At 35.3% G+C, this 25,978-nt stretch overlaps 2 protein-coding genes across 2 annotated transcripts in view; both read right to left on the minus strand.

Annotated features, from left to right (window-relative positions):
• Positions 1-621: 621 nt before the first annotated feature.
• Positions 622-2,088, minus strand: LOC119078085 (ELMO domain-containing protein 2). The gene is made up of 2 exons (XM_037185547.1): positions 1,239-2,088; positions 622-1,168 (listed from the first exon to the last, which is right to left on the minus strand). The coding sequence occupies exons 1-2, from the start codon at positions 1,752-1,754 to the stop codon at positions 746-748; spliced, it is 939 nt and encodes a 312-aa protein (XP_037041442.1). The 5' UTR covers positions 1,755-2,088; the 3' UTR covers positions 622-745.
• A 4,797-nt stretch (positions 2,089-6,885) lies between these two features.
• The window catches only part of LOC119078056 (semaphorin-5A), a 100,805-nt gene continuing 81,712 nt past the window's right edge, over positions 6,886-25,978 (minus strand). The window contains exons 4-15 of the mRNA XM_037185483.1: positions 13,910-14,114; positions 12,136-12,303; positions 11,878-12,018; positions 11,598-11,797; positions 11,075-11,528; positions 10,791-11,008; positions 10,491-10,727; positions 10,272-10,429; positions 9,694-10,203; positions 9,480-9,632; positions 9,263-9,418; positions 6,886-9,195 (exon numbers count right to left, since the gene is read on the minus strand). Of these exons, the coding sequence (XP_037041378.1) occupies positions 8,759-9,195; positions 9,263-9,418; positions 9,480-9,632; positions 9,694-10,203; positions 10,272-10,429; positions 10,491-10,727; positions 10,791-11,008; positions 11,075-11,528; positions 11,598-11,797; positions 11,878-12,018; positions 12,136-12,303; positions 13,910-14,114 (3,037 nt within the window). The 3' untranslated portion in view covers positions 6,886-8,758. The remainder of the gene's footprint in view (positions 9,196-9,262; positions 9,419-9,479; positions 9,633-9,693; positions 10,204-10,271; positions 10,430-10,490; positions 10,728-10,790; positions 11,009-11,074; positions 11,529-11,597; positions 11,798-11,877; positions 12,019-12,135; positions 12,304-13,909; positions 14,115-25,978) is intronic.

Genomic DNA, 25,978 nt, shown 5'->3' on the forward strand with positions numbered 1-25,978 from the left:
GAAACTGCAATGATAGTTTCACAGATTTTTGGTTTTGTATTGCGATGTTAACTGTCGAATATAATATGAATTTTCACATAGGCTACAGTCGAGGATACCACTTGCAGTATGTGACGATTAAAGAGGGGCCAAGTCTTTGAGTGACTTCACATTCCACAGATTTTCTTTGGTGATTTTGATGATTTCACGAGAATTTTTGTGATTTTCTTTGAATTCCCTGGATTTTGAATTTTTTGCGAATGACCAACTGCAGTGACAAACATTAACGTTTTATGACAAACTACAAATTGTGCTCAAGTTATTCGGTAGTCCCACTAACACTACAATGAATTGAACGACACGTTGAAGTGAAGAGAATAGACTTATAGACCTCATAGGCTGATCCGTTGTTTACGACGTCTATTGTCTACAAAATAACTTTGCCTGAGCAAACTTTCGCTGTCTTATGGATTTTATGGACAAACATTGTTTGGGAGCTTGAAAAACCATATTTTGAAAAAGATACCATTTCCACAACCTTTCGTTCTTCTCGAGGTTCTTGTCGATCCACGGAGAAAACAACTTAAACTGAGTTCGTGATCATAATCGCTGTACGGTGCACAGAAACAAAAACGCATCTCCTGTTTCATGAGCATCAAACGCTTTAATTACGCGAACTTGTCTTACATAATTTACAATTAAAAGCAGTTGCCTAGAACGGTTTCAATTACACGCCAGTCTTATCCATAGATTCACAAAATCACTTTCAAATGTCCTCGACAAACAAATTCATTTTCAAAAACGTACTATCGTCCGCCAGCATTTCCAAAATCTTTCGCTCAAATTTACTGTTTATGTAGGAAAAGTCCATGATGCTGGTCGGTTTGCATTCCATCCAGTAGTGATCGAATTCGAAAAACAAGTAGCAGTAGAACTTATGAAAATCGTCCACATTCGGCCACTGGCGACGTAAATTATAAAAGTGTGTGCGTGCCGCTCCGGATCTCAGCAGATTGTATGCCATCGAGGTGAGATTTATACCCACAATGGCAAACGTATAACCGTGCACCGGATGATGTGAATGAGCTAAAACATGCCTTGCTGCACCGTTGTATTGCTTGCAGAAGAACACAAGATTGTCCAAGCCGAGCATCCCCATTCCACGAAAATCTGTCTTCGGATCATCGCCCTAAAACAAACATCGGAGACCGTTTCGAACGTTTCATCGACACAATGTTTCATCCAACACGTATACGTACCTGAAAGCCGATACATTGCCATTGCTTGGTGACTCTTTGCTCCAAACACTCGTTCGGCATCAACAAGTCCCACAGTTCCAAGAGCTTTTCTTCGTGAGATGAATCGTCCGAATTGTATGGCGTTACGCGAATCATTTCGATAGTGTGAAACAACCTCTTGTATCCCCAGATTTGTTCGATGGTTGCACGAAACGATGGTGCAAAGTCTGGATGGATTTTGCTATTGATTTTTTTGCACTTGACTACATTTAGCACAGCCGAATAAACCACACGCTCCCGAATAGTTCGATCGCTAATGTCATCCTGGACGATGTAGTTCAAATTTTTGACCATTGAAATGATCGCAGGTCTACGTGACAGATTCAAAGACGTCTCGACAGCCTTTGCTCGTGGGGCTCCCGCAGGTTGCCCATAGCATATACGCTGCAGTTCACATAGTCGTGTGAAGCGACGTAAAAACCATTTGATTAACGGTCGCAGGTACAAGTAAATTATGTTGGTCAGATTGAAAAACATTTTGCTGATTATCAACTCGTCGTAAACTGAATTCTTTGCTATTGGTTATGTCAATGTGAAAGAGTAAGCTATCATATTGGTACACGTTGTTTTGCAGTGGCTAAATTATTGCCATAACAACAAGAAGTTTTTTGTTTGTTATTTTGATGCCGAACCGTTTCGCTTAGAAACATCAACTCTTCACCATAGTCCGGACGATATGTTCTTTGAGCCAGCAAAGGGATGTTCAATCAACAGTTGAATTCATTTTATTCACAAATCGGTGGATTCCTTTCCGGTAAATTTCACTCTAATTTTATGTAAACAAATTTGCCCTCACTGGGGAAATGTCAAATGTCAGTTGAGCATCATGGAAACGGAACCGTAAACGTCAAAATCGAAGGCATTTGCAAAACAAAGCAGCGTCTTTTTAAAAGAAAAGTGGAACATTGAAAGTGGAACCTTTCGACTTTTCCTCCTAGCCCCAACGACCCTCAAATTATACTATTTGTATAGGTTTCTTCCAAGGTCGTTCAAAATGTCAATCGTCATCCACATAGAAGCCAACACAGCCTCACTATGAAGTTTTAACGAACAATTTTGTTTAAGAGCAATCTTCACATGGCAAATTTGTAGCCTACATTTGGGCACAAAAATGTTACATTTTTGACGATAATATTGCCCTCGCATCCTTTTTGGAAAAAGTAAAAACATCGTTTGGTGCTGAAATGTGTTAGCTTTGAATAAAAAATAGAAAGTTTTGTGATGCTGTAACTTAAGTTGGAGAAAACTCAATAGTTCATGAAAATTGACACAAATTTTGAGTTTTCTCGACCTAGGTTACATCAACCACACACCTTTCTATTTTTTATTCAAAGCTAACACATTTCAACACCAAACGATGTTTTTACTTTTTCCAAAAACGATGCGAGGACAATATTATCGTCAAAAATGTAATATTTTTGTGCCCAAATGTAGGCTACAAATTCGCAATGTGAAGATTGCTCTTAAGAGCGCTCACCCCTTGGCAATTTTCTAGCCTACATTTGTGCGCAAAAATATTCGTTTTTTGATGATTTCTCAGAACCAAAATCTTTTTTTGGAAAAAGTAAAACCATTAAAGCATGCAAAAATGTGTTACTTTTAAGGGAAAAATTGGTTTGTGGTCGATAACTTGACCCACTTGGAGAAACCTTTGCAAAACACATAAATTTACACATTTATTATTAGAAAATTGCCAAGGGGTGAGCACTCTTAAGTAGTGCTTATGTTCAGTAGGCACAATGTAGAAATTATCCGTTTCACAGAGTGGTTATGATATATGTTTGTCGACTTCTTGAGGTATTATTTCCTAATCTATGTCTTTGGTTGCGCTGGTTTCTTCAACCATACTTCTAACTTCATTATTGAGCGTTTGGGCTTATACATTTTAAACCATCAATACATCAGTAACAATGTAGAAATTTTCCGTTTCACAGTTAACCCCTCTGTGACGAAAGGACGACTATTTTTCAGAGAGATGCTAAGATAACGGCTGGGACGCCGTTTCGACGGATAGAGGGAATTTGTCAGCCTTTTTCATATAACGAATGAAATGTCAAAAATGGCTGACTTTTTCCAAAATTGGTCGGTTGTTTACAAAATAATTAATTTTTGACCACAATGATTCGAGAAGCAGAATATGGAAATACGTTTGCATCGGTGTCAAAATTAACGTAAAGAGTTTTATTTGCAAGGTACTTTCGTATTATCTGAGATATACGCGTTCAAAAATTGGTCTCCAAAATTGTTTTTTTCAATTCGGAAATTGTGTACGAATACTGAATCTGATTTATAGATAAATGGACTTACGTTCATTCTGATCCCACAAGGATCATGTTAGCAATTTATTTCATTAAAATTGGTGATGCTGGAAGTATTAAAAAAAAATCTGTGGTTATGTCTATTTCAATTTGACAGCTGGTCGCATACGGTTCAATTTTTTTCAGAAATGATGGACAAATTCCCTCTATCCGTCGAAACGGCGTCCCAGCCGTCATATTAGCATCTCTCTGCTATTTTTGGATGTTTGCTCTTGGTATTTGGTATTATTTCCTAATCTATGTCTTTGCTTACACTGGTTTTATTACAGTAGTTTTCCAGCGCGTTTTCGCACTAACATTTTAAACTTGCAAATCTACACCAGCAGGCAGAAGGGTTGAAATGGATGATTTATTTTATTTTTAAGTAGTTTCTGCCTTATTCCAATTTAAAATGTATTTCTTATAAGGCTCGGAACAGGTCAGGTTCAGTTCAGGTCATATCAAGGTTGAAAAAAAAATGGATTCAGGTCAGGTTCAGGTAATTTGTAAACCTAACCTACCTGAATCTGGCCTGATCCGATTTTTCGTTGACCTGACCTGACCTGATCTAATTTATTTTTAACCTGAAATACCTGACCTGACCTGATCGCCACTGAGAATTATCGAATAGATTCGGTAGAATTATATGATTGAAACCATATATAAACCATAAGATACAGTAAAATTGCTTTAAATTAGTTTTGATTCTACTATACAAATGTGCAGAATAATTTTTTGTCAGGTCAGGTCATAACAGGTCTGATCTAGTTTCAGGTCAAGTTTCCAGGTTAACCTGACCTGTTCCGAACATTATGTCTTAACGCTATCTTTTGTTGCTCGGTTCGCAATTAGTGGGGGACTTGTAATTGGATAGTTTACAAAAATGATTGTTTGCACTTGAGCTGCAGAGGGCGTTACTTTTCATAAAAGAGAGTGTGAGTGAAGATCACGAGTTGTCATGTCTCTCATTTTTCCATATATTTTTGACTTATTGTGAGCTTTGCTAAATAGTGCTGACCAATGAAAGTACAAACCAGGTATGGTCTGTCCATGCAAACCGGAGGAAATAGCGATTTCACATAAACAAACTACATTTCAATGAAAATCATTGAGAGGTGAGTTTGTTTATGTGAAATCGCTATTTACTCCGCTCCGTACAAATGACATTAGACCATACGAACATTACCTATAGTCTATAGAGTATACTTTCATTGGTGTTGCCAGGCTTGCACTTCAAGTGCCAATTCCATGTAAATGCATACCAATAGCAATGGAAGAACTTTTGTTTTTGCTAAAAGTTGTAACACTTTGCAATGCACTTCGTCGATACCGTTTAAATGGAATATTCTTCTGATTTTGGCTATTTGGAATTAAATTCAAGGCGTGAATAAAACAGGGAAGAAACATTTGTAAAACTCAAAGAGTTGTTTCTTGTAAAACGTTAAAGACTCCCATCTTTTTAGAGGAGGATCGTCTGGATGATAAGGAATAGACGCCAATGTTATAAGAGCTTACTGCTCATTGTCCAATCATTCCAAAATGTCTTGCATGGTGGGCTCTGTTTGCAAATTTTTTTGTAGAGTTTCAAGCAATTAATTTTAGCGAGCAGAAGTGTCTCGTAACACCTAATGCGTCCAACGTTCATAATATTTTCATTTCAATATGGAGTGTTTGGTCTCATCATACAGCTGAGATCTGCAGCTTTAAGCTGATGTTACTTATTTTCTGTTAGACCTGAGTGCGAGAGTTACAGTTTTGGTCAAAGTTTATAAGTGGTAACAAATTAGCGTAATAAACACCACTACCATAGATCATTTTCATGACCTTGTAAACGTCAGACACGATCCCAACTGTCAGACATGTCGAAAAATATCGAATGAATTGAACGAACGATTTTCATATAAAAATCAGTAAATTGAACGCAGTTAACGTCAATTGATTGAGGTTAAGGACTACTTGACGAAAAATTAAGTGGGGTTACGTTGACAAGTACCGTATAATGAAAATGATCAATAAACCCTGTCCCTAAATTGGAAAACGAACTATTTTACTATTCTTCAGTCATTTGGTAGTTTTAACAAGTAATCTGCTTAAAAAACGACCAAAAGTTTTTTTGTCAAAAAAATCTCTTTAAAAATAGCTCAAATTTAACACAAAAATGGCACCTGCTACGTTTGAAAAATCCAGAAGAGGTTTCTTCGGGAAAGTCTGGCAAATTAAATATTAAACAATAATCCAAAAAGAAGTTTTCATTTTCAAAACAAACTTTTGAAGATATTTAAATTTAACTTGCAAATTCATAACTACCCCTGAAGAAAAATTGGAAAATGTGTGGAAAATCGGAAAATTTTGGGAAATTTTAGGATCCTGAAAAAAAGCTTGAACCTTCCTCTTTCATTTGAGCTATATATCACTACGATAGGTGAAGAAATCATAATAATAATCATAATCATAATAATTCATTCAAGTTGCCTCTACACTGAAAACTTTGAATAGGGGTTAAGGGTGGGTTTCTTAAGGGCTAGTAATCGTTTTTAAAATTTACATATCTATATTAATCACTGGTCCAAAGCACACAATTCTACTATAGTTTGCACTATTTTTATGCTATGGACCCGCACTAATAGAGTTGAGAAGGTTTTGCCGTTATAGTGTCTTAGATAAAGGCTTGCCTCGTGCATCATTCGGACATATTCGTGATAAAAATGCGGGACGGTTTACATTTGATCAAAAGTTAAATTTATTATTCACATTGTTTGTGTAATTCATGTAACAGTTACAGTGTAAATTTTAAACTCGATTTGATTATCAGCAGAACAATAATACATTAATTGTTATTGTTATTGTAGAGTTATGGTAGGAAGCTAGAAGAACTAAAGTGACCGATATCATGGAACATTAACAATAAATGAATCTAATTGTATACACACTTTTTAGTCGCCTATTCAGTGTTCTCATAAAATACTAATTCCTTAAAACTTAAATCATAAGTACATTCGGTTTATACAAAAAGAATTTAAAAAAATAATAATTTGCTCAATATGAGCTACAACGACTACAGCTAACATTCAGTTGTGGCGAAACATTTGAATCCATAAAACTATTTTTATATGTTTAACCTTCCATTCGTTGCTCATTCATTAGTAGATAATATAAAGCTAATGGCACAATAATAAACTTATCGAAAATCGAAATAATTATCAACATTCCAATTTATTGCATTTTTGGTTAATTTAATCAAAACGAAATAACTAAGAAATAAAAAGCTAGCGTAAAAAAGGATTTTTTTTCTCTTTCTTCCACGTCAGAGTAAAGTAAACCAGGCAGGAGCGCTTGATTTGACTGGGTACCTTATTCGCCATTTCAAAAATGAACCGCTCCTGCCTGATTTATATTACTCTGTCGTATTCCTTCTCAATATATATTTCTAGATTTAAATAACAAATTTTATTTTTCGATTTTTTATATAACTTTAAAGAATTTCCTTCCGTTTTTCTATTCTAAGTCAGACTTTTCAATTTTCTAAATATTTTTTTTATATAAGAACTTTGTTTTTTCAGAAAAACCTAAACTTTCACAATATTTATAATTAACAATGTCGATTAGATCGATGGCCAATATCGATTTGAGCAGACGGTAAAATCTGTGTAGGGCAAAAATAAGGTCAGGGTCGGGAACACATTGAACAGGTATTATTTTAGCTCAAACATTTTGCTCTAACTTCGGGAAGTGGAACGGAACTGGATACAAAAATAAATCAATTTTTTATGAATAGATTTTTTAAGTGTGAACACGATGCTAGAATGTTTTTGAAGAACGTGTTAGTGTGCTAGTGAAATTTCAGCATGAATTTCTTCAGCTGATCCACACAAACAATCAAAACTGTTTGAAGGATTGTTTTGAAAAACGACCTACTTAAATCGAACACATTCCCTAAAAAAGTCCTTGCGCCTAGATAGGTATCGATCCCAAGAAGCAAAAACCACTTTCAAAAAAATTAGTTGATTTTTGTGGACATTGATCGGGCTTCTTTTTCAAATTTCGGGAACTAGAACAAATTCTAAGAGGACTTTCTTGAGTCGGGCATTTTCGCATTTAATTTTCAGGATGGAATGGACAATGACGACAATGGTCCACTAATGATTTATGACAATGGGCGTGAATTTTCTCTGTGAAAAAATGTGAAAAAATGTGAAAAAATTTGAATTTCAAAATTAAAACTTTTTTAAGATTTTGAAAAATCAATTGCTGCTGCTACGTAACTCGCGCCAAGACTGGACTGATTTTTGCTAAATATGCCAAAAGATGTTTTAGCAAATTTTGGAAACTTTAGCAAGGTAGTAGGGGAACATCATGTTCAACATAGGCGACTACTGGAGGAGGTATTTATTCCCTTTGGACCATTCTCTTCAACCATTTTCACGGCATTCAGGAGGAATCATTTCGTATTGATTGTCGGTCACTATTTCCACAGAAATCACTGCCAGTGAGTCGGTTTTTTGAGCTCCAAAATTTAAATAAAAGTAATCATTTGTTAACAGAAGAAGGACCTGCCGAAAGCGTTAATCAGTGACAGTACTGAGAAATATTGCTCAAAGCAACACTCTATTGTTCTTCTGAGTAATTCTAGGAGGGCATGTCCAGAAAGTTACGAATTCTCCAAATTTAAGAATTCGAATTAGCGGCACCGACCATTGAGAAATGCGATACTCTAGTTACGTTTTTTCGAGTATTTTCCTCTAAAAGGATTGTCAAGGAATTTCTTGAAGATGTTTTAAAAATTCTACAGATAAACCTGGTGGCCGGACAGCAATTTTTTTTTTCTTAGTTCAAATCTAGAGTTAGTTGGATCACATTAAATCTGCTTATCGAACAAACTCACACTTTGTAAAATTGCTGCTTCCTTAATCATCACATTCTCTCCGACCGTCCTCATCGACCTAATCTTATATAAACAACATAAATTTACACCTAATAGAGGTTCAGAGAAACCACAGCAGCCTCAATGACACTTGCATTAAAATACTATTTTTCAACAAAATTCTCAGCGTACGTAACATTGTACTACTGTTTCTACATCATGATCACTATACTGTTCGGTGTTGAATGTTTAGATGAATCTTAGATTCGTAAAATGGCATTCAACAATTCCTTGTTGACTGTACAACCGTCAACGCAATCCGATTAAAATTTATCGTCCTCGATTGATCGCACCGGTCGCACATTGTTTAGTCCATGCGAATTCCGTTTTATTGTAGCCGTGTCAATCTCGTACGATTTGGCCAGTGCTTTCGGTGTATTATTTACCGCCACATTCACGGACTTCGTTAGTGTTCCGTGGCCGTTCATTAGCAGTTTTGCATTAGCTCCCGTATCGCAGCCTTTAAACGATGTTTGGCGCTTTACCTTCGGTCGGTCGTCCTTGGTGGGTAGGCTGGAGTATTGATTCGGATACGAGTCGAAGCACGGTGATCCAATGTTTTTGATGTCTCTCGGCAAGAGAAATCGTTTCTTCATGTACAAGTAGGTCGAGAATGCCGTGCCGACGATACAAACCAACATAATCACTGCCATTAGGGAGAATAATGTTCCAGCTCCTATGGAGGCTGACTGAACAATTTCTGGAATTTGGTGGGATTTTTTGAAAATTAGTGTCCAACTTGCAACATGGCGAGAAGTTAGATTTACCGTTACTCTTGTACGAGTCACATTGATGCACTTCCTGCTCGTGACCTTGACATTCCTTTGGGCTTGGATTTGTCGTTAAACATTTTCGATGTCTTGTTTTTAAGCCATCTTCACTGCAAACGGTCCATTCGCTCCAACTGCTCCATCCCAAGAATGCTAAAAATTGGCACAAACGTGTTATGTCTGCGTCGAGCCGTAATTAGGGTTAAAGACTTACAGTCACACAGCGGTAGTTCACAAGTTTCAAATTCTGTGCTCAGTCCTTCACATCCATCTTTTCCTGGTGTCATGCAATCTCTTGTGCGAGATCTCTTTCCTAGACCGCACGTTACCGAGCATGGCGACCAATCTGTCCAACAACTCCAAACACCTACAAAAATAGAATTCTTCTCTCAATCAAGCTCAACTTAAACAGACCCTGTTTAGCTTACCTTTGCAAGAGTGTGTGTTACAAGCCCTCGCCATTTTCGACGTTCCATCACAATTGCCGCGTTCACAAGTTCTCGTTCTAAATTGCTGTCCGCCGCCACATTCTACACTGCATTGACTCCACGATCCCCAATCCGTCCAACCAGCTTCATCGCCTCCATCACCAGATCGTTGACACGAACCGTCGGTATGACAGATTCTTGTTTCCTCTTTAGCCAGTGAAACTTTTAGGCTGTTCGCATCGGGAACGTTGGCTTTACAGGAAAATCGGAATCGTCGTTCCAACTGTCCACCATCTCCAGTCGAACCGTTTAATTGTACCATCCACGGAGTCCAAGAGCCCATTTTCTTCACTTCAGTACAAGGGTGCGTGTTACACACTTCATAGTCCAAATGACATCCAGAACAATCCAGGCCTCCGTTTTGCGGCTCTGGATCATCACATTTTCTTCGCCGAATCTTATAGCCTCCACCGCATTCTGCACTACATTCGCTGTACGAACCCCAAGGACCTGTTTGTGTAAGAGTTGGAAATTTTCATTTATTTTCCGTGACAAGCAAAGTGTCTGATTGTCTTTACCCCATGCACCATCAATCGGCGTTTGTTTCGGTACAGGACAGGGTGGCAAATGACTACAGTATAGTTCGGCACGATCAGGACCAACGCATACTCTTCCACCATGAGCTGGTTTTGGATTGCCACAAGTTCGGCGCCTCGTTTTGACGGCCATACCACAACTAAACGCGATAAAGGTTCAATGAAAAAAAACGTTCGCAGGGGACAAATGTAACGTAATACCTTTGAGAACAAGCCGACCAAGCACTCCAATCTGTCCATCCACCATTAACCGTGCAATTTGTTACCATTATTGACACACCTTCACACATGGTACCTCCATTTTTCGGACTCGGATTATCGCAAGATCTCGTTCGACACAGACAAGAGTCTGGGGATGATAGATCGTCATTTAACTGGCCCGATGTTTGTGAACACTTATGCCATTCGCCCCATGCTGACCATCCTCCGTCAACAACACTGTAAAGAAGAAAAAATCAAATTTCGAATTCGCTCCAGTTACACGGTTGTCTCTATCTATACCCAGCAGTTAACAGTGGACATGTTGTGCTATTTTGCACCCAATATCTCGCCAATGTGTCACCGTTCGGTGGCGCCGTGCATGCCTCTTGAAGTTCGTTCCATCCACAATACGGGTCCATTGCGTTTAAGCAGCTAGCCTTCGAAACATGACGGTTACAATGCTGAGCTGGTATTCTCATAAGGCCCGTATCACTTCCGACATACAGCGATTCTGTTTCCTGTAATTAAACGAAAATCATTGGTTCTGCATTCCTCACTAGAGAGTGATCCTAGCGTCTCCATACCTTCAAAAAGTCAATCACTCTTATGCGACCGTTGTTCACATCCGGCTGCCACATCTCGATCACACACGTTTCTTTCGTCCGCGGCAAAACGGATATCTTTTTGATAAGGCCAGCCTCCGTCGATACGTAAATGATGCGAACGTTTTCGTGCAACTTTGTCGATATATTGTCGAGGGCAATGTGAATAAATCGTTCCAGTTTCGAGACATGTAGCGGATAGGCCGTTGTCGGCTGAACGGCCTGATCCATGAGCTGATAACGTGACGAGTCGAGCAATTGATTGTGTCGGAAGTTTGTTCCTTTATCAATTTTGCATTCAAAGTGAGCGCGGTTCGGGAGATCCTGACGCTCCCAAGCCGAATTTATCGATTCCTGATGTTTGAACGGACCACTGAATGCAGCTTGGATTGAAGACATATTGAATGCACAGATGGCCGATCCGTGGATGCTGTTTCTGTTGGTTGAATGAAAATTTAAAGTTGAAAAATCTGAGAACAAAATCTTTCATCTCCAAGCATCTTACTCTGGTGTGGTGAATGTCCCATACATAACACCCTCTTCAGCGGAATATTTAATTCCTTGCACTTCGTTGAAATAGAAAGGATATTCACCAGGCAACGAACAATTCAATCGTGCCTTTACAAACGACGTCCAATTGTCTTTAAGGATATGTTCACCACCTGGATCCGATTTGCATACACGTGCTATGCGAGAGTATACAACCTATAATACATCGTACAAAATACCGAATTTTAATTAATTTCTCAATGAACCATTCATGCATAAGCGACGGATGTAATTACCTTTCCACAATTGATGTATTCTACAGCCGTTTCGCGAAACACGAAATAAACAAATTCGCCAGCCTCAAAACTATTAACGAATTGTGGATCGTTTAACCACTTTGAGTTGTACTGACTGGAGCGCAGCATTCGCGTACCATCCTTTTGAATAAAACGAGAAATTTCAGGTTTTTGTTTGTTTTTTGTCGGTGTTAGGTTAACTAATTGTTTAAAAAAAAAAAAAAAAAAAACAGAAAAAGGATGTCGGAAATTACAAACCTGCGAAACATCTGCCCGCAAAATGGCTGGATCGCTACCGGAGAAATCGGTCGGTGAACCAACAAACATTTGTCCATTTTCCGTCATTAGTGTGGTAATGTTAGCATGAGGATTGAACGGGCATTTTGCAACACCTTTATCGTATCGTGTTACGTTCAGGTTTTCCATCTGTAATTAGAATTTGATTTTATTTCGCTCATCGTCACGGTGTTTGATGTAAGTTTTATATTTCGTTTGCAGTCATTTCGGTTTATTGAGCGTCCGCAATGTCTGTGCAATATTTTGTACTTTATTCCGATTGCATTACATTTGTTGTCCTTTGATTCAGTATTTATAAAGGATGGAGATTTACTTCAACAAGGGGAATGCTACAAAGCGTTTTTTTTATAAAGCGCTTGGGTCGATCAGGGCCTATTATTGATAATTTTATTTACCGAAATTTACCACAAATTTATTCAATTTACCAACATTTCCAGAGATTTAACGAAAACTTTTTCGGTAAATTTCTCCTAAATTTCAGTAAATGTTGGTAAATATCGGAAATTTTCAGTAAATAAAATTCTGAGTTATAGACCCAAGGTGCATTTCCATGAGTTTCTCTAGGTTTTTAGAGTTTATCATGGGCCTGCGTTAGTGAAGGGCCGTGACGCAAGTCCGTTCACACTGAAAAATTTGACAAAATTTTTTTCCGCAGACTGAGGAACATGAACTTTTTGATCTTTCCCCCTTTGCTCCCCCAAAGTATTTTATTCGTAATCTGGGCATCCATACGAGTTCAACGAGCTATCACACGCCTCATACGGTCAAGATTTGGCCGAGATATTAAATTTCAAAAAGTGGAAATTTGTATGAAGAAATGGATTTTCCTTCTTCGCTTTGTCACTTTGTTACAACGAAACTTTTGAATTTACCGGTGGATTTGGCTGAAATTTTCAGAATATGTTAAGGAGGCAATTCTAAGAAACTAATTTGAAGGAATTTTTATACAAGTTTATAATTTCGGAGCTATGAGCGTGTTAGGCTATTTTGCTATAGGACCGACCCATAACTCGGAAAATACTGCAGATTAAAGTTCGTTTAAAAGACAAATTTATAGAGTTTCACATTCTAGTCGATACATGTTTCATGGTTTTCCTAAAAGGTCGTCTATATATGAGGTTTGAAGCGTTTTAAATGTTGGCTAAAGTTGGGTAAAGTGCCACTTTTTGACGCAATTTTTTTTGTCATAATTTTCTTCCTAAAATTTTTCTGGTAAGATTTTTGTTGATAAAACGTTCGCGTACTATCCTCATCAGCTGTCATTTGTGACGCATATCTTTTTGCGTGTCGACTCTGTAAGCGTCACCTACACCGATATCAGTTCTTTTGTAAGCGGATAACAGGACTTGCGTCACACGTCCACTGTAAGTGGTTTTGGGCGATTAAAGGTTTTCTTGAATTTTTCTACTTTCTCAGAAAAAAAAATGTTGCCGAGAATTCAAGAAAATTTGCAATTCGAGAAACTAAAATAGGCCATGCTATCCGAAGTATATTTTGGAATTTTCCAAAAAAGTCCTAAAAATTTCCTAATCTGCAAATTCAGAAATATTAAGAAATTTTTTTTAGATTTTTTTTTTTAATAACCCCTGGTTGTGATGTTTGACGGTACGACACACAGAAAACATTTTCTTTTCCTTAAAAGTTCTCCATCAATTCCGAAACGATTTCCTTCCTTGAGCAGAAAACGTTTTTCTTTTCAAAGTAAATCTCATTCGAGTTTAAAATACGGACTCACCTGTCTCCACGAACAATACGGACTGAATGCATACGTTCCGCAGGCATACAATTGATTTCCATAGTTCTGCAGTACCATAATGTGATTTCGACAATCCAATTCACTTTGTCCCTTATTCTGGCACGTTTCCATCATGGACATTGATGCTTCCCATACCGATTTTTCTCGGGTCTTCAATGTGAACGACATGCGATACAATGTGTCCCTGAAAGGTAAATGAAAAAGTCGTAAATTATAGCCACATTTAGATTAAACAAGAAAAAATTGTCTATAAAAATATGAAAAACGAAACGAGATTTTATGGAAATATGGAATATGAGTGTCGTTGCGCTACGTTTATTCGTTTTTTTATTATTGAGTAAAACATTGTGTCAGTTTTAATATCTATGTGGGTGAAAATGTTCGGTATTTGAATCTTAAATTAATAATTTTTCTCTGCACACACGGCACATAACATTGTAACCGCTTTGTACACAATAAAACACTTAATTGCGACTTATATTGTTCGGTTGGAATGAAATATTTAAATTGCTTCAATGAACTCTACTGGTTCCATTAAATTATCTCTGGATAAATCAGGTGGTAGCCATATGTTCATAACTTATAAAGTTTTCCATATACATCTCAGGTTAATTATCTTATCACATTATCTGGACTCCCATTGGTTGGTCCATTAATTAATCATTTATAGAATTGTGTATGAGTTCAACACAATTCGGAATGATTATTATCAGATGAACAATGCTTTTGGGAGTATGAACGGTGCCGTGTTCAAACCAGTCAATTACAGACAGGGCTTATTATTGGAAATTTTAATTCTGAGCATTCCGAAAAATTCGGAATAAGTTCCCGAAAATTATGAAAAAGTTCCCAAAAATTCGGAAAAAGTTCCGAAAAATTCGGAAAAAGTTCAGAAAAGTTGGAATTTTCAAAAATAAGCCCTGATTGCTGAACACCTTCGCCCGTATCAAATTCTTACAATCTCGAGTAAAAAGTGTCCGCAAAGAAATGTGCCCGTTTTGGATTTAATGTGAAATGCACTAAAAGAATGATGGTGTCCATTTACGCGAGTTATGCACTCTGCCCGTAACAATAGAATGTCGATTCGATAATATCGACAACTGTTTTAAGCGAGAGAAAAGCAATTCGTACTTAAGTTGTTAAGCTAACGACCATTTAAAAGTCGACTTGAATGTCATTATAATGCACAAAAGAAAAGGTTTATTTTGCATATTGAGAAATTGTTTGGTTTTTTGAAATAGAAAGATAGGCATGTTACGTACACAAATAGATCGGTTATTGACGGAGACGTACCAGTGTGTATTTAGTGGTGGTATATATATTCAAATGTGCACTATCTCGAATATCATACCTTACCAATAATTTACAAGTGGCTTACGAAAAGTTCCCATTTAATTCTTATGTGTATGCTGTGTGTATTGTACCAGCAGAATATTAATGCATCGTTTAAACGGAATGAAATACCCGACAGCAAATCGAAATTTATTTTAAAATACGAAATTATATTTGAGAAGAGTTTTTATTAACGGCGATGCTTAAAGTTTATCAATGTTTTTCAGTTTGAAGTAGCAACAAAAAAATGTGTTTGCCTGAAGCGATTAGGTTACTAAACAAAACAAAATTGTATTTACAATAATAGCAACAGCAGCTTCACTTGAATTTCCATCATTAACAAAATGCACCATGTATCCCATCCGTACTGATAAGTATCGGGTTAACGCATTTATATTATATTTAAGTAGGTAAAATATCTACGACTATGCGGGCTTAATTCAATGGTTTATTCATAAATTTAGCTGTAACACATATTCAATGCATTGTATTCGCCGCTTCAAAAGTCGATCAAATGTCATTCGCTATCGATTTATTTAATCGGAGATTAGACTTGAATTAAGTTTTGATTGGGCTCAGAGGGGAGCTTGGCATGAAATGATTTCACGGTGGAAATGCAACTTTATTTGCATTTGTTTACGAGATATCAATTGAAAATATCGGCTTGGTGTGTTAGATTACCAGCATTTTTCGAAAGTAAATGAGCAGCAGAGCTTTGCAATAATCGGTTTTTTACCGTACGCTTCCCTAAGACACTCTTTCCCCTATTGAAGCAGGGAACTGTGAATTTACTGAAATTACCGAAAACTACGGAAAATTAACTAAATTTACCGAAAAACCTTCTTGGTAAATTCAGGAAATTTTCGGCAAATTTCGGAAAGTTTTGGCAATTTCGTAAATAATATATTCTAAGTTGAATCGTCCGTAATTTTTGAATGGACCCTGAAGGGCTGATGACTTATAGCTGAAGCTAGCACTTTTGAATTTTTTATCGAAATGGTACAGCCAATGTAACTGACGTGGGACTAATTTATTTAAACGCCATTTAGAGTGCCCATGAACACATCAATCAATTATACTTTTGACAAATTATATTATAATGGCTGGCTGTCACATCCCAGTCACAATACATATGAACAATTCATTAGAAATTGAGTTGAAAATAGTTTTGCGCACCTTAACGAACCTTTTTGGCGCGAGTCATAATAGACCTCTATATAGACACCAAATAACTTTTATGTAAATTTGTATTATATTTTGCTGCCCACCAGCATTTATATATACACACACACGCCTTCTTACAATAAATTGCCACTATATTTACATTCGAATCAAAATATGTTAAAAATTACTTAAGAAAAATTAAAAAATTTAATGAATAAACATAATCACATCGCGCAGTAAGTAGTGAAGGTGTCTCTCGGATATATTGTAAACGAGGGGATCTATCAAGAAGAAAATACTCAACATACAACAGGGCCTATTTTTAAGAATTTTATTCACTGAAATTAGGAAAACTTTCTGTACATTTTTGGTAAATTTTGGACAAGTTACACTTAACACATTCAAAATAATTGCGGCTTGTCAACTTTCGGCACCCTGGACTTTACTTAAATAGTCGTGGAATGCCTCCAAATAAATTTCTAAAAATCTAGAATTCAGTTTTGGATTTTTTAGAAATTTATTTGGAGGTATTCCTCGACTATTTTAGTAAAGTCCAGGGTGCCGAAAGTTGGCAAGCCGCAATTAATTTCAATGTGTTAAGTTCAGTAAACAAAATTCTAAACAATAGCCCCTGACAGACACTGCCGAATCATGTGTGTTGTGTGCGCTCTTATATACTGGCACAAGTTCATCATAAAAATTAAACATTAAAGTGTGACTATGTTGCCTATGTATCGTAAATATTGTCTTAAGTAAGTACTTGATGGGTTCGGATTGGGTTATATTGCGCACTCGACAGTTAGGTGTGTTAATAATTTTTAACTTCAAATATTTGATGAGAGAGAAAATTTAGAAATAAAACACAGAACGGAATCAGCAAAACGGAGATATTTTCTCTTAAGGTAACGAGTAAAGTATGTTATGAATAGTCCATCTTCTTCAACATGGCCTATTATTTACTGAAATTACTGAAAATGTCAGAAATCTGATTTCGGTAAATTATATTCCCAATAAGAAGCCTTGTCTGCAATCATCTTCGTCTTCGACAATTGGGTTCTAACTTTTTCTGTCAAGCTTACAAGAAATTGGAGACACCATCCTTAAAAGCGTTGTCGACCCATTAAAATAATCATCATGATCATAATAACGACAACAACCAGTCACAATAAACAAAAATGTGTATAACTGTAGCTGTTACAACCTCCGGAAATTTCTAAATTAATTTTTACGTTTCGCTATTTTGCTGTGTCTGTATACGTATGAAATGATAGGTCGATGTTTCGATGTTTTCTTGAAAATATCTGCTAATTAAATCAGAAATGTGGAGGCGCACGAGACAAAATGAATGGGTTAATCATACACTAGTCTTTTAATAAGCACATCTGTGTTGTGCATGAAACGTCTTTTAAATAACAATATTAATATTAAAAAAAGCTACAAATTGCGCCTCTTCATTTCAATCATTTGAGAGTGATTTCTCTTTAGGTTAGAGTTTGATTCAATTTTGATTTGATAAAAATATTTTCGCTCGATTTCCAACATGCAAAGGCTTCATCAAATTTCATATTCCAGTCAACGTTCGAACGATTTCGATTTTTTTTTTCTCAACAACAAACATCACGACAATGATTGAATATCTAGATATTACACGAAAGGGTCGTACGACGTGCCAGAGTCAGCAGAATGAGCTTTCGTCATTGCATTTATGACAGTATAACTATTGCTATCTTTTGATCTTTGTCATATTTCTCGAATTAATCGATTCTTACTGCTGAAAAGTAATTTTCGTTGCATCCTCACATCATATCGCCTTGAATGAGAATTTTCTTGCGAATCGAAATGTACATTCTTTCCTACAAAGGACATACATGGAATTTAACGTGTTGGTGTCATTCTTTCCAGTCTACACAATCGCTTTGAAAGTCACAGCGAAATATCGAGAGCATCTGAAATCCTTCGTGCAGCTGTCTTACTTCTCAATTTTATAAATATGAAAGGAATGACTCTAAGAATGATAAGACATACTGATAAAGGGATCGATTTTATTGAAAGTGGTGCGTCTATTTTATTCGTCGCAACTTTCTTTGAACTTCTAAAATATTTCACTGAAATGGATATCGAGACCCGTTGGCGATCTCATGGGGCTTAACGAAAACATAAAAAAAATGAATGAACGCATCCATTGTAAATTATCCGTGTATGTAACTGTTAATCGCATAAAATGCAATTTATTTTAATGACCGCCATAACTGCATGCGCTTTATGTTCGTCCACATAATCTTCAAATTGAATTCATATTTTGGCACAGCTTCATTTTTTTCCTGTTGGTGGACTGATGCGTGGTATGACCCTATAGAAATTGACATAATCGTAAATTTATTTATTTTACCAGAACATTTTTATGATATTTCATGGCTTTTAATTCGGATGAGATATACTCGCGGCACGCGATTTTTTATTGTTCCGAAATGATGTGAGTACATATATATATATATATATATATATATAAGAAGATAGCCACCAATAACATAATCACCATGAAGTTTTGATTGTAAAGATTTTATGATTTCAAATGTGGCAATTCATTTTTGCGGCTCTTCAAATAATTTCGATTTAAAAGTTTGCATATTTGACCAAACAAACGAAATGGCATAATAATTCACTGGGATTCATGAAGTGCCGGGCCATAGAACTGGGCTGTTAAGAATAAATGCGGATTCAGAACGCCAGGCCAATGAACTTCTTTTTTTTCTGCATTGCACAGTGGTTCAGAAACATTTTAATCTTTTGCACGATACCCGCATATAATTTGAATAAAAACGACGATCACGTTTCTTCGATATATATTTTGTTTTCAATTGATTTTTATTGGTTCTTTTGTTTTTGCTTAAGTATTATTCAAACGAGCAAACAATAAAAAAAGTTTGATTTTTTTGTAGCGCATAATGGAGATATGGGACACCTTTTTCTTTATTATTTTAACCTTTTTTCTTCTCTAAGTTTAAAAACATTCACCCACTGTACATCATCACTATAATACGTTTTAGGGTTTTAACAAGAAAAAGAAACTTTTCTGCCCAAAAATAAAGAATATAAGGGGTAGGATGAGGTCCAACAAACTGATGTAAAACTAAACTTCTAAATTGGTAAAACATGTTGAGTATTGTGACCACCTCCTAACTGGTAATTTTTAATTAAATTCTTTTATCGCACAACATGTTAGAGAAGCTGTAACGCTGACATACGTGTAACGATATTGAGACTATTTGGATCTGAGTGAAATACATCTTTATAAACATTTTTGATTATACATGTGAATCAGCTGAAAAACCGCTGAAGCAAATTCATGTTGAAATTTCACTGCCTCTGACTGAACATTTTCTGTCGACATTTTGTAATCATTAGATTTTGTTAACCGGGAGAAAATAGGAAATTCCACCAAGAGCGAAAGTTTGCGACCAGAGCGAAGCGAGTGCTGCTTTTCTGCTCAAAGTGGAATTTTCTATTTCTCCCCTAGGTGAACAAAACGTTTCAAAATCCGCATTTTTGTAAACTTTAAAGATAATAAAACAAATAGCGTCTTTTGGTATTCAGCAATTTTAGGTAAGAAAATGTTTTTTTTTCTCAACCAATATTATTATTTTCTCACCTAAAATGGCGCCTCTCAGAATGACAATAGTCATTTATGCAACCGATGTGCAAAGTACTTTATTAGGCTCTAGATGTGTAATTATGACACGAGGCCGCACGTTTCGTTTCTTTGTTCGGCCTACATCGTTCCACATGTTGTCAACAAAAGAAGCGGTTTCACTCACACGTACGTGTGGAATTGAAAAAACGTAAAGACAAGCGCTACTCCTGTGTGATGGAATGCGAGTGGAACGAATAGAACGAAAGAAACAAACGAAACCCACGGAAAATAGATCTAATAATGAGTTCAGTTTTTAAAGAATTTTTCAGACATTTGTTATCGACTGAGACGACAAAATGAACAAAGTGCTCGAACTAATGTGGTCTCTTATAACAAAAATGTATGTTTAAACTGATGAAATAGCAGATTTTGTTAGCATAATCTGTTAAAAACAGTTGGATCAAATGAAGTAAAAGATTCGATAATTCTATTATACTCCATGTGATATATGCTAGCTAGAGCGGGTCAATTTTGTATGAAAATTAAAAAAAAAAATAACTTTAGGCACTTTGCCATCATCATTATGTGAAACATCCCTTTGGCTCTTATAAGAAGAAAATCAATTTGATTCACACATTTGAAAAATTGGAATAATATCTGTAATTGTATACAGTCGTGCGCTAAAGCGCATAATAATCGCCAAAACAAAATGTGTTTTGTTCAGTCAATTCTTTTCTTACTCTCTTCTGTATACATCAAAGTTTTGTTTATTTTTAAAATAAAATTTTCCTTTTAAATGTTTATAAACAAAGGAACGAGAAAGTGTACCGAAAACCTCTTATAAATATACAGAGAGCGTTCCTCTGAAGTGTACGTGTTATTTATGTGGATATTTTACAATTGTATAGGCTTTAGAATTTGTAATTTATTTTTAATTTTATGTCCACTTGCATTATAACATACAAAATTTGTCGTTTAAAGAAAAACAATGTGGCTGGTTGTTGTTGTGGATTTGGTTTTGTTTTTTTTTTTTTTGTCAAAAAAAACCTCGTGAAACTTTAACGGCGTAGAGTCGTTAATTCTTGGCATTTATTTAATTTATGTTTTATTTAATGGTAACTTTCATAGCTCCGACCAAAAGAAATTGGATTTTATTTTCTCAAAGATCCGAGTATTGAAGTGCATTTCATAATGTCCATCATCGATTCAACATTATATATTAAAAATCAACCGTCCAGACGTTACTTTTTTAGTGAACCTTATGCCAATCGTTACGTTTCTCTGTTTCTTATTACACCCGAAGCCCTAAAGCCGTACAAACATTTTTAATTAAATAAATTTCCCAACCAAAAGTAACTTTACAATCGAATATACAAACGAAAGCTTATCGCCACATCGTGGGTAATGAAATAAGTCTGCCCCGTTTAATTCGACTCAATCAAGCAAATGATTGCGATAAAACGACATTATTGAACTCTAATCCGCATTATATAGTATTTGAAGTTGTTTAGTGTCACGGCTGGTATAGCCTCCGAGCGTTAATTGAAAAATATTTGATCCAAGGCAGTCATAGTAATTGTTACAATTAACATAGACACCGGCTCCACATCATTTATAAATAATATTTTCATCCGGATGTTAAATGAAAAAGAAAAAAAAAATTGTTGCTCCAAACATTCAAACATTTTAATTTATTCTGATCAGTGGTTCAGGTCAGTGTAAATGTTTTTTTTTCTGTTCGTTCGAAAAGTAATTTAGTTATTAATTGTTAAATGGCTAAATGATGTTGTTTTGAAAGTCTAATGTAAATTTTGAAATGACTTGTTTTATCGATCTTAACAGCCGATAAGACGTTCACATGTTTTGCGCTTTTCTTTCGGTACATAACATACCTATTTATCCCATCATGAACATAAAGTGTGTACTTCAGTACTACACTCAACGTTAGTGTACATTGTGTATAATTCTTATGTTGCGCGTTGGCTTCAGATTATCCATATTTAAAATATTGTTATATGCATAGACATGTAATTAATGGTGTATTTAATCCATCAAGGTAATAGTAGGAACATTTACTTACATCAACGAAAAAAAAAAACTGCTGTTCGTGTGAAAATTAAAAAGAGAAAATGGTATAAACGGTCGGCTTTTAATAACTTCCACCCTATGTATATTTATAGGCACACGCAATACGCGAAGTGTTAAGTTTTTGAAATTTGCACAAGTAATTATTCTATGAATATTTGTAACCAAATACTTGACCGATTGATGACGGTTTGTTAGCCGTTTTATGGAATGTTACAATTTTCTTTTGTGTAATTCATATTTGAATAATAAAGCCTACGAAACGGCAAACTTATTGATCTAATGATCATTAAGTCTGGTACTTCTTCTGTTCAAAGTACTGCCTTCTACTTAAAATACAATAGTACATTACTTTGCCAGTGAAGTAATTTGATATCTCGTTTCCAGATGAGGAAAAGTATCCGAGGGCTTCAGCCCGAAGCACTTTTACTCATCGTGATACGAGATATCAAATAATTTCACGTGTAAAGTATAGCGTTTTACTTTATGAGCGAGGAAAAAGGTTTTCACTAGTGAGGGAATAGCCACATTACCTCGCACATTACCTCACTAGCAAAGTAAAATCTAGGGAGGGAATAAGCCCTTTCCCTCACTAGGGAAAAGTCGGGCTAAAGCCCTCGGATTCTTTTACTCATCTGGATACGAGATATCAAATTCCTTCACTGGTATAGTAATGTACTATTACTTCACTTGTTCAACCATAAAGTTTACCATATAAGATCACATTGACTGTAGGTTATCGTCTATTTTTAATAGTCACTGTTGATAACAGATGATCAGCAGTTTCTGAAAGACTATAATTGGATGAAATTGTGGTTTTTTATTGTTTACAGCTGAAAGTTCAGGTAAGAACAGGAAAAGGTACAGACCTGAATCAGGGTTTACTCCAAAATGTGAAATTAGTCTCCAGATAATTCCAACTGTACGTTCATGAAAAAAAAACTCAATAACAAACTTCCATCAATCACATATCAAATGTTCACAATTGAGGGATTTCGGGGATTTCATTCTAAATTTACCGAGTAAATGAATATGCGGAAATATTTTGTAAATGTTATTGTAAAACGCATCATATCGCGACCATGACATTCGTTTGTTTTGTATTGATGGTGAAATTCTGTTTCGAGACAAATGGTTTTAAAGGATTACAATAAACTGGACGAATTAGTAGGTTAAATCGCAACATTTAATTGGATATTGAAATGATGTAATAAGCTGAACTGTTACACAAATATTGATTAACAAATATTGACAAATATTTTAGTGCAGCGATTTGGTTTGTATTTATTAAGTCAGAGATAATCAGGATTTGTTTACAGTTTGAGAATTATAAGGACGGACAATTACAAACTACTATGTAGTTCATTCCACATGTGATATTTGCGTTAATAAAAACTTTTGTTCGCGCTGTAAGTGCGCTTCAGTATTTAAATTTAGCGTTAGAATTGAACAATAAGATTCGAGAATATCGTAAACGGAAGTAATTCAGCGCTGGTTGAGATCTTGTCAATTTTATGTCCTGAAGCGTTTTAAAATCGAAATTCATATCAACTCGAAAACGGATACCAAGTGGTACCTTTTGATCGAACTTTTGAATCAACTGTATCAACATCTTTGTACCCGGCATGGTTTCTACAAATTTGTAAAACCTCAAGAGTACATATCTCTCCTAAGTGTCACGTAGGTATAAACACAAATTCATCGTGTTTAGATTACGTCATTCGAATCATTCCATGTGCCCACCGTTACGTAACTTGAGTAAACTATAGGAAGTTACACCCAGTTCGATATATTCGACAGATTAAATTCCATATGGAATTTTGTGAAACAAGGAATTCTACCCAAATTATGTTAACTTGAGTGAACTATAGGACATTACTAATGCGATGCATTCGCTTGATTGAATTCTACTTGGAATTTGACCATATACAGGAATTGAGCGGACACATACGAAGTGTCGTTTCGTTGGTAATGTATGTTGAATGAATAAATAGAAATCTTTTTCTCGATGACTACTCTACTTATACTACAGTCATATGACTTTTATGACAATAATTTCAAATTGGAAATTGTTTACAGTTCTGTGATCACCGTCCAATGTTGAGAATGAAAGATTTCTGTTATCAGGGCCTCTTATTTAGATTTTTTTTTAGAAATTCTAGAAAACTTCTCAAATTTCACAAAATTTTAAAAATCATTTAAGACGTACAGACGGGGAAAAATAAGAAGTAACAATTATGTATGTATTATATTTTGTACATCCCATCTGGATAGAATAACTGAAGTTGGATTGTATTCGTCGAAACTGTGCTTCGATTACTTTCGTACACGTAGAGAATTCTTTTGTGAGAATTTTTTAGAACTTGTGCAATTTCTAAAAGTCGAGACTTTACAAAATTTTAGAAACTTCTAGAAATTGTAGAACGGAATTAAATAGGTCCTGCATGTTGAAAAACCCAAGTCATTCAGGATTCAACAAAAGAGTCCGTTCTTATATTTCGCAAACTGTAATTTGATATTGTCTTCTCTTATACGAAACTATAATTTCGACTGTAAATATACCATCGGTTTATTGCAATTCATGTTCAATATCAATCAAAACTTTTTTAAATTAAGAAAAAAACATTGAAATATTCCTCTTCATTAAGTGGGCATATATGCATAAATTAATGTACATTATTTTACAGGTATGTCTTCATTAATACCAATCAACAATTAAAATCAAGATCTCTTACTTTTTTAAATGCACGTAATCATAATTTATGGTTTTAACTTTGCCGAAAATAAAAACCAATAAAATAACTTATATGAACAAATATTTAAAGAATGAGGCAGAAAAAAATGTACCAAAACAACAACAACATCGAAAAAAATCACCATATCCAAAGTGGACGTCTCTTGGTCAATTCAATATATATGGTGAATAAACACACCATTTTTATGTTACAAAATCTTTCCTGTTTGCATACGAAGCACACTGGAGCTAATATTCAATTTTTTACACATGCTGCGTCGAAAGAAAGTTGTTAAATCAATTTTTTTTCTTCGTTCTTCTTTGCGATTATGATTTTTAATTACCTCACCGAATTTTGATTATAAACGTGCAGTAAATTAAGGTCATTTATCGAAGGAACTTAAGACAACACAAAATATAATTTTTTTTAAATTAAATTGATGTTAAAACGAACGGCTGAATAAAATATAATAAAAAACAGAAGGAGTTAATGCGTTAATAAATGCATAAAATATAAAAAAAATTCAGATTAATCTCAACTCAATACAACACATGAACATAATCGAGAACAGGTTTGATAATTATTCTTCAAAGAAAAGAAGAAAAAATTAATAAAACAAAAAAAATTGCTTATTAAAATCACTGTAAACTTACTTGTCTCGCCATCAGCGATCAAAGATCAAAAAACAAAATCATCGTTGCGCACTTACCACTAAAGTATATATAGTGGAACTTAACATGACCTGTCATATTAAGTTGTATTTTAAAACAAATATTTTGATTGACAATTTGAATGCAATTAAATGTTACGATTGTACATGATTCTCGCACTGTATATCGCTCATTCCACCTGTTACCTTCGTTACATTTTCAAAATTCTACAAAATTCATCAGAAGGAAATTTTGGTGTTCACCTATTTCGATAAATTCTCTAAAATTCACAGAAATTCTTGTGTCTTGCGTTCTCTGCGAAACTCTGTGCAAAATATCATAAATGCCAAAATTCTACAAAATTCAAAATCAAGGAAATTTTGGGTTTCAATAAAAACTCACAGAAATTCTTTCTATATTTTGTTCTATCCAAAACACTGTGAAAAATTCT

This window comes from Bradysia coprophila, unplaced genomic scaffold (genome assembly GCF_014529535.1).
Source record: "Bradysia coprophila strain Holo2 unplaced genomic scaffold, BU_Bcop_v1 contig_24, whole genome shotgun sequence".
Classification (NCBI taxonomy): Eukaryota; Metazoa; Arthropoda; class Insecta; order Diptera; family Sciaridae; genus Bradysia; species Bradysia coprophila.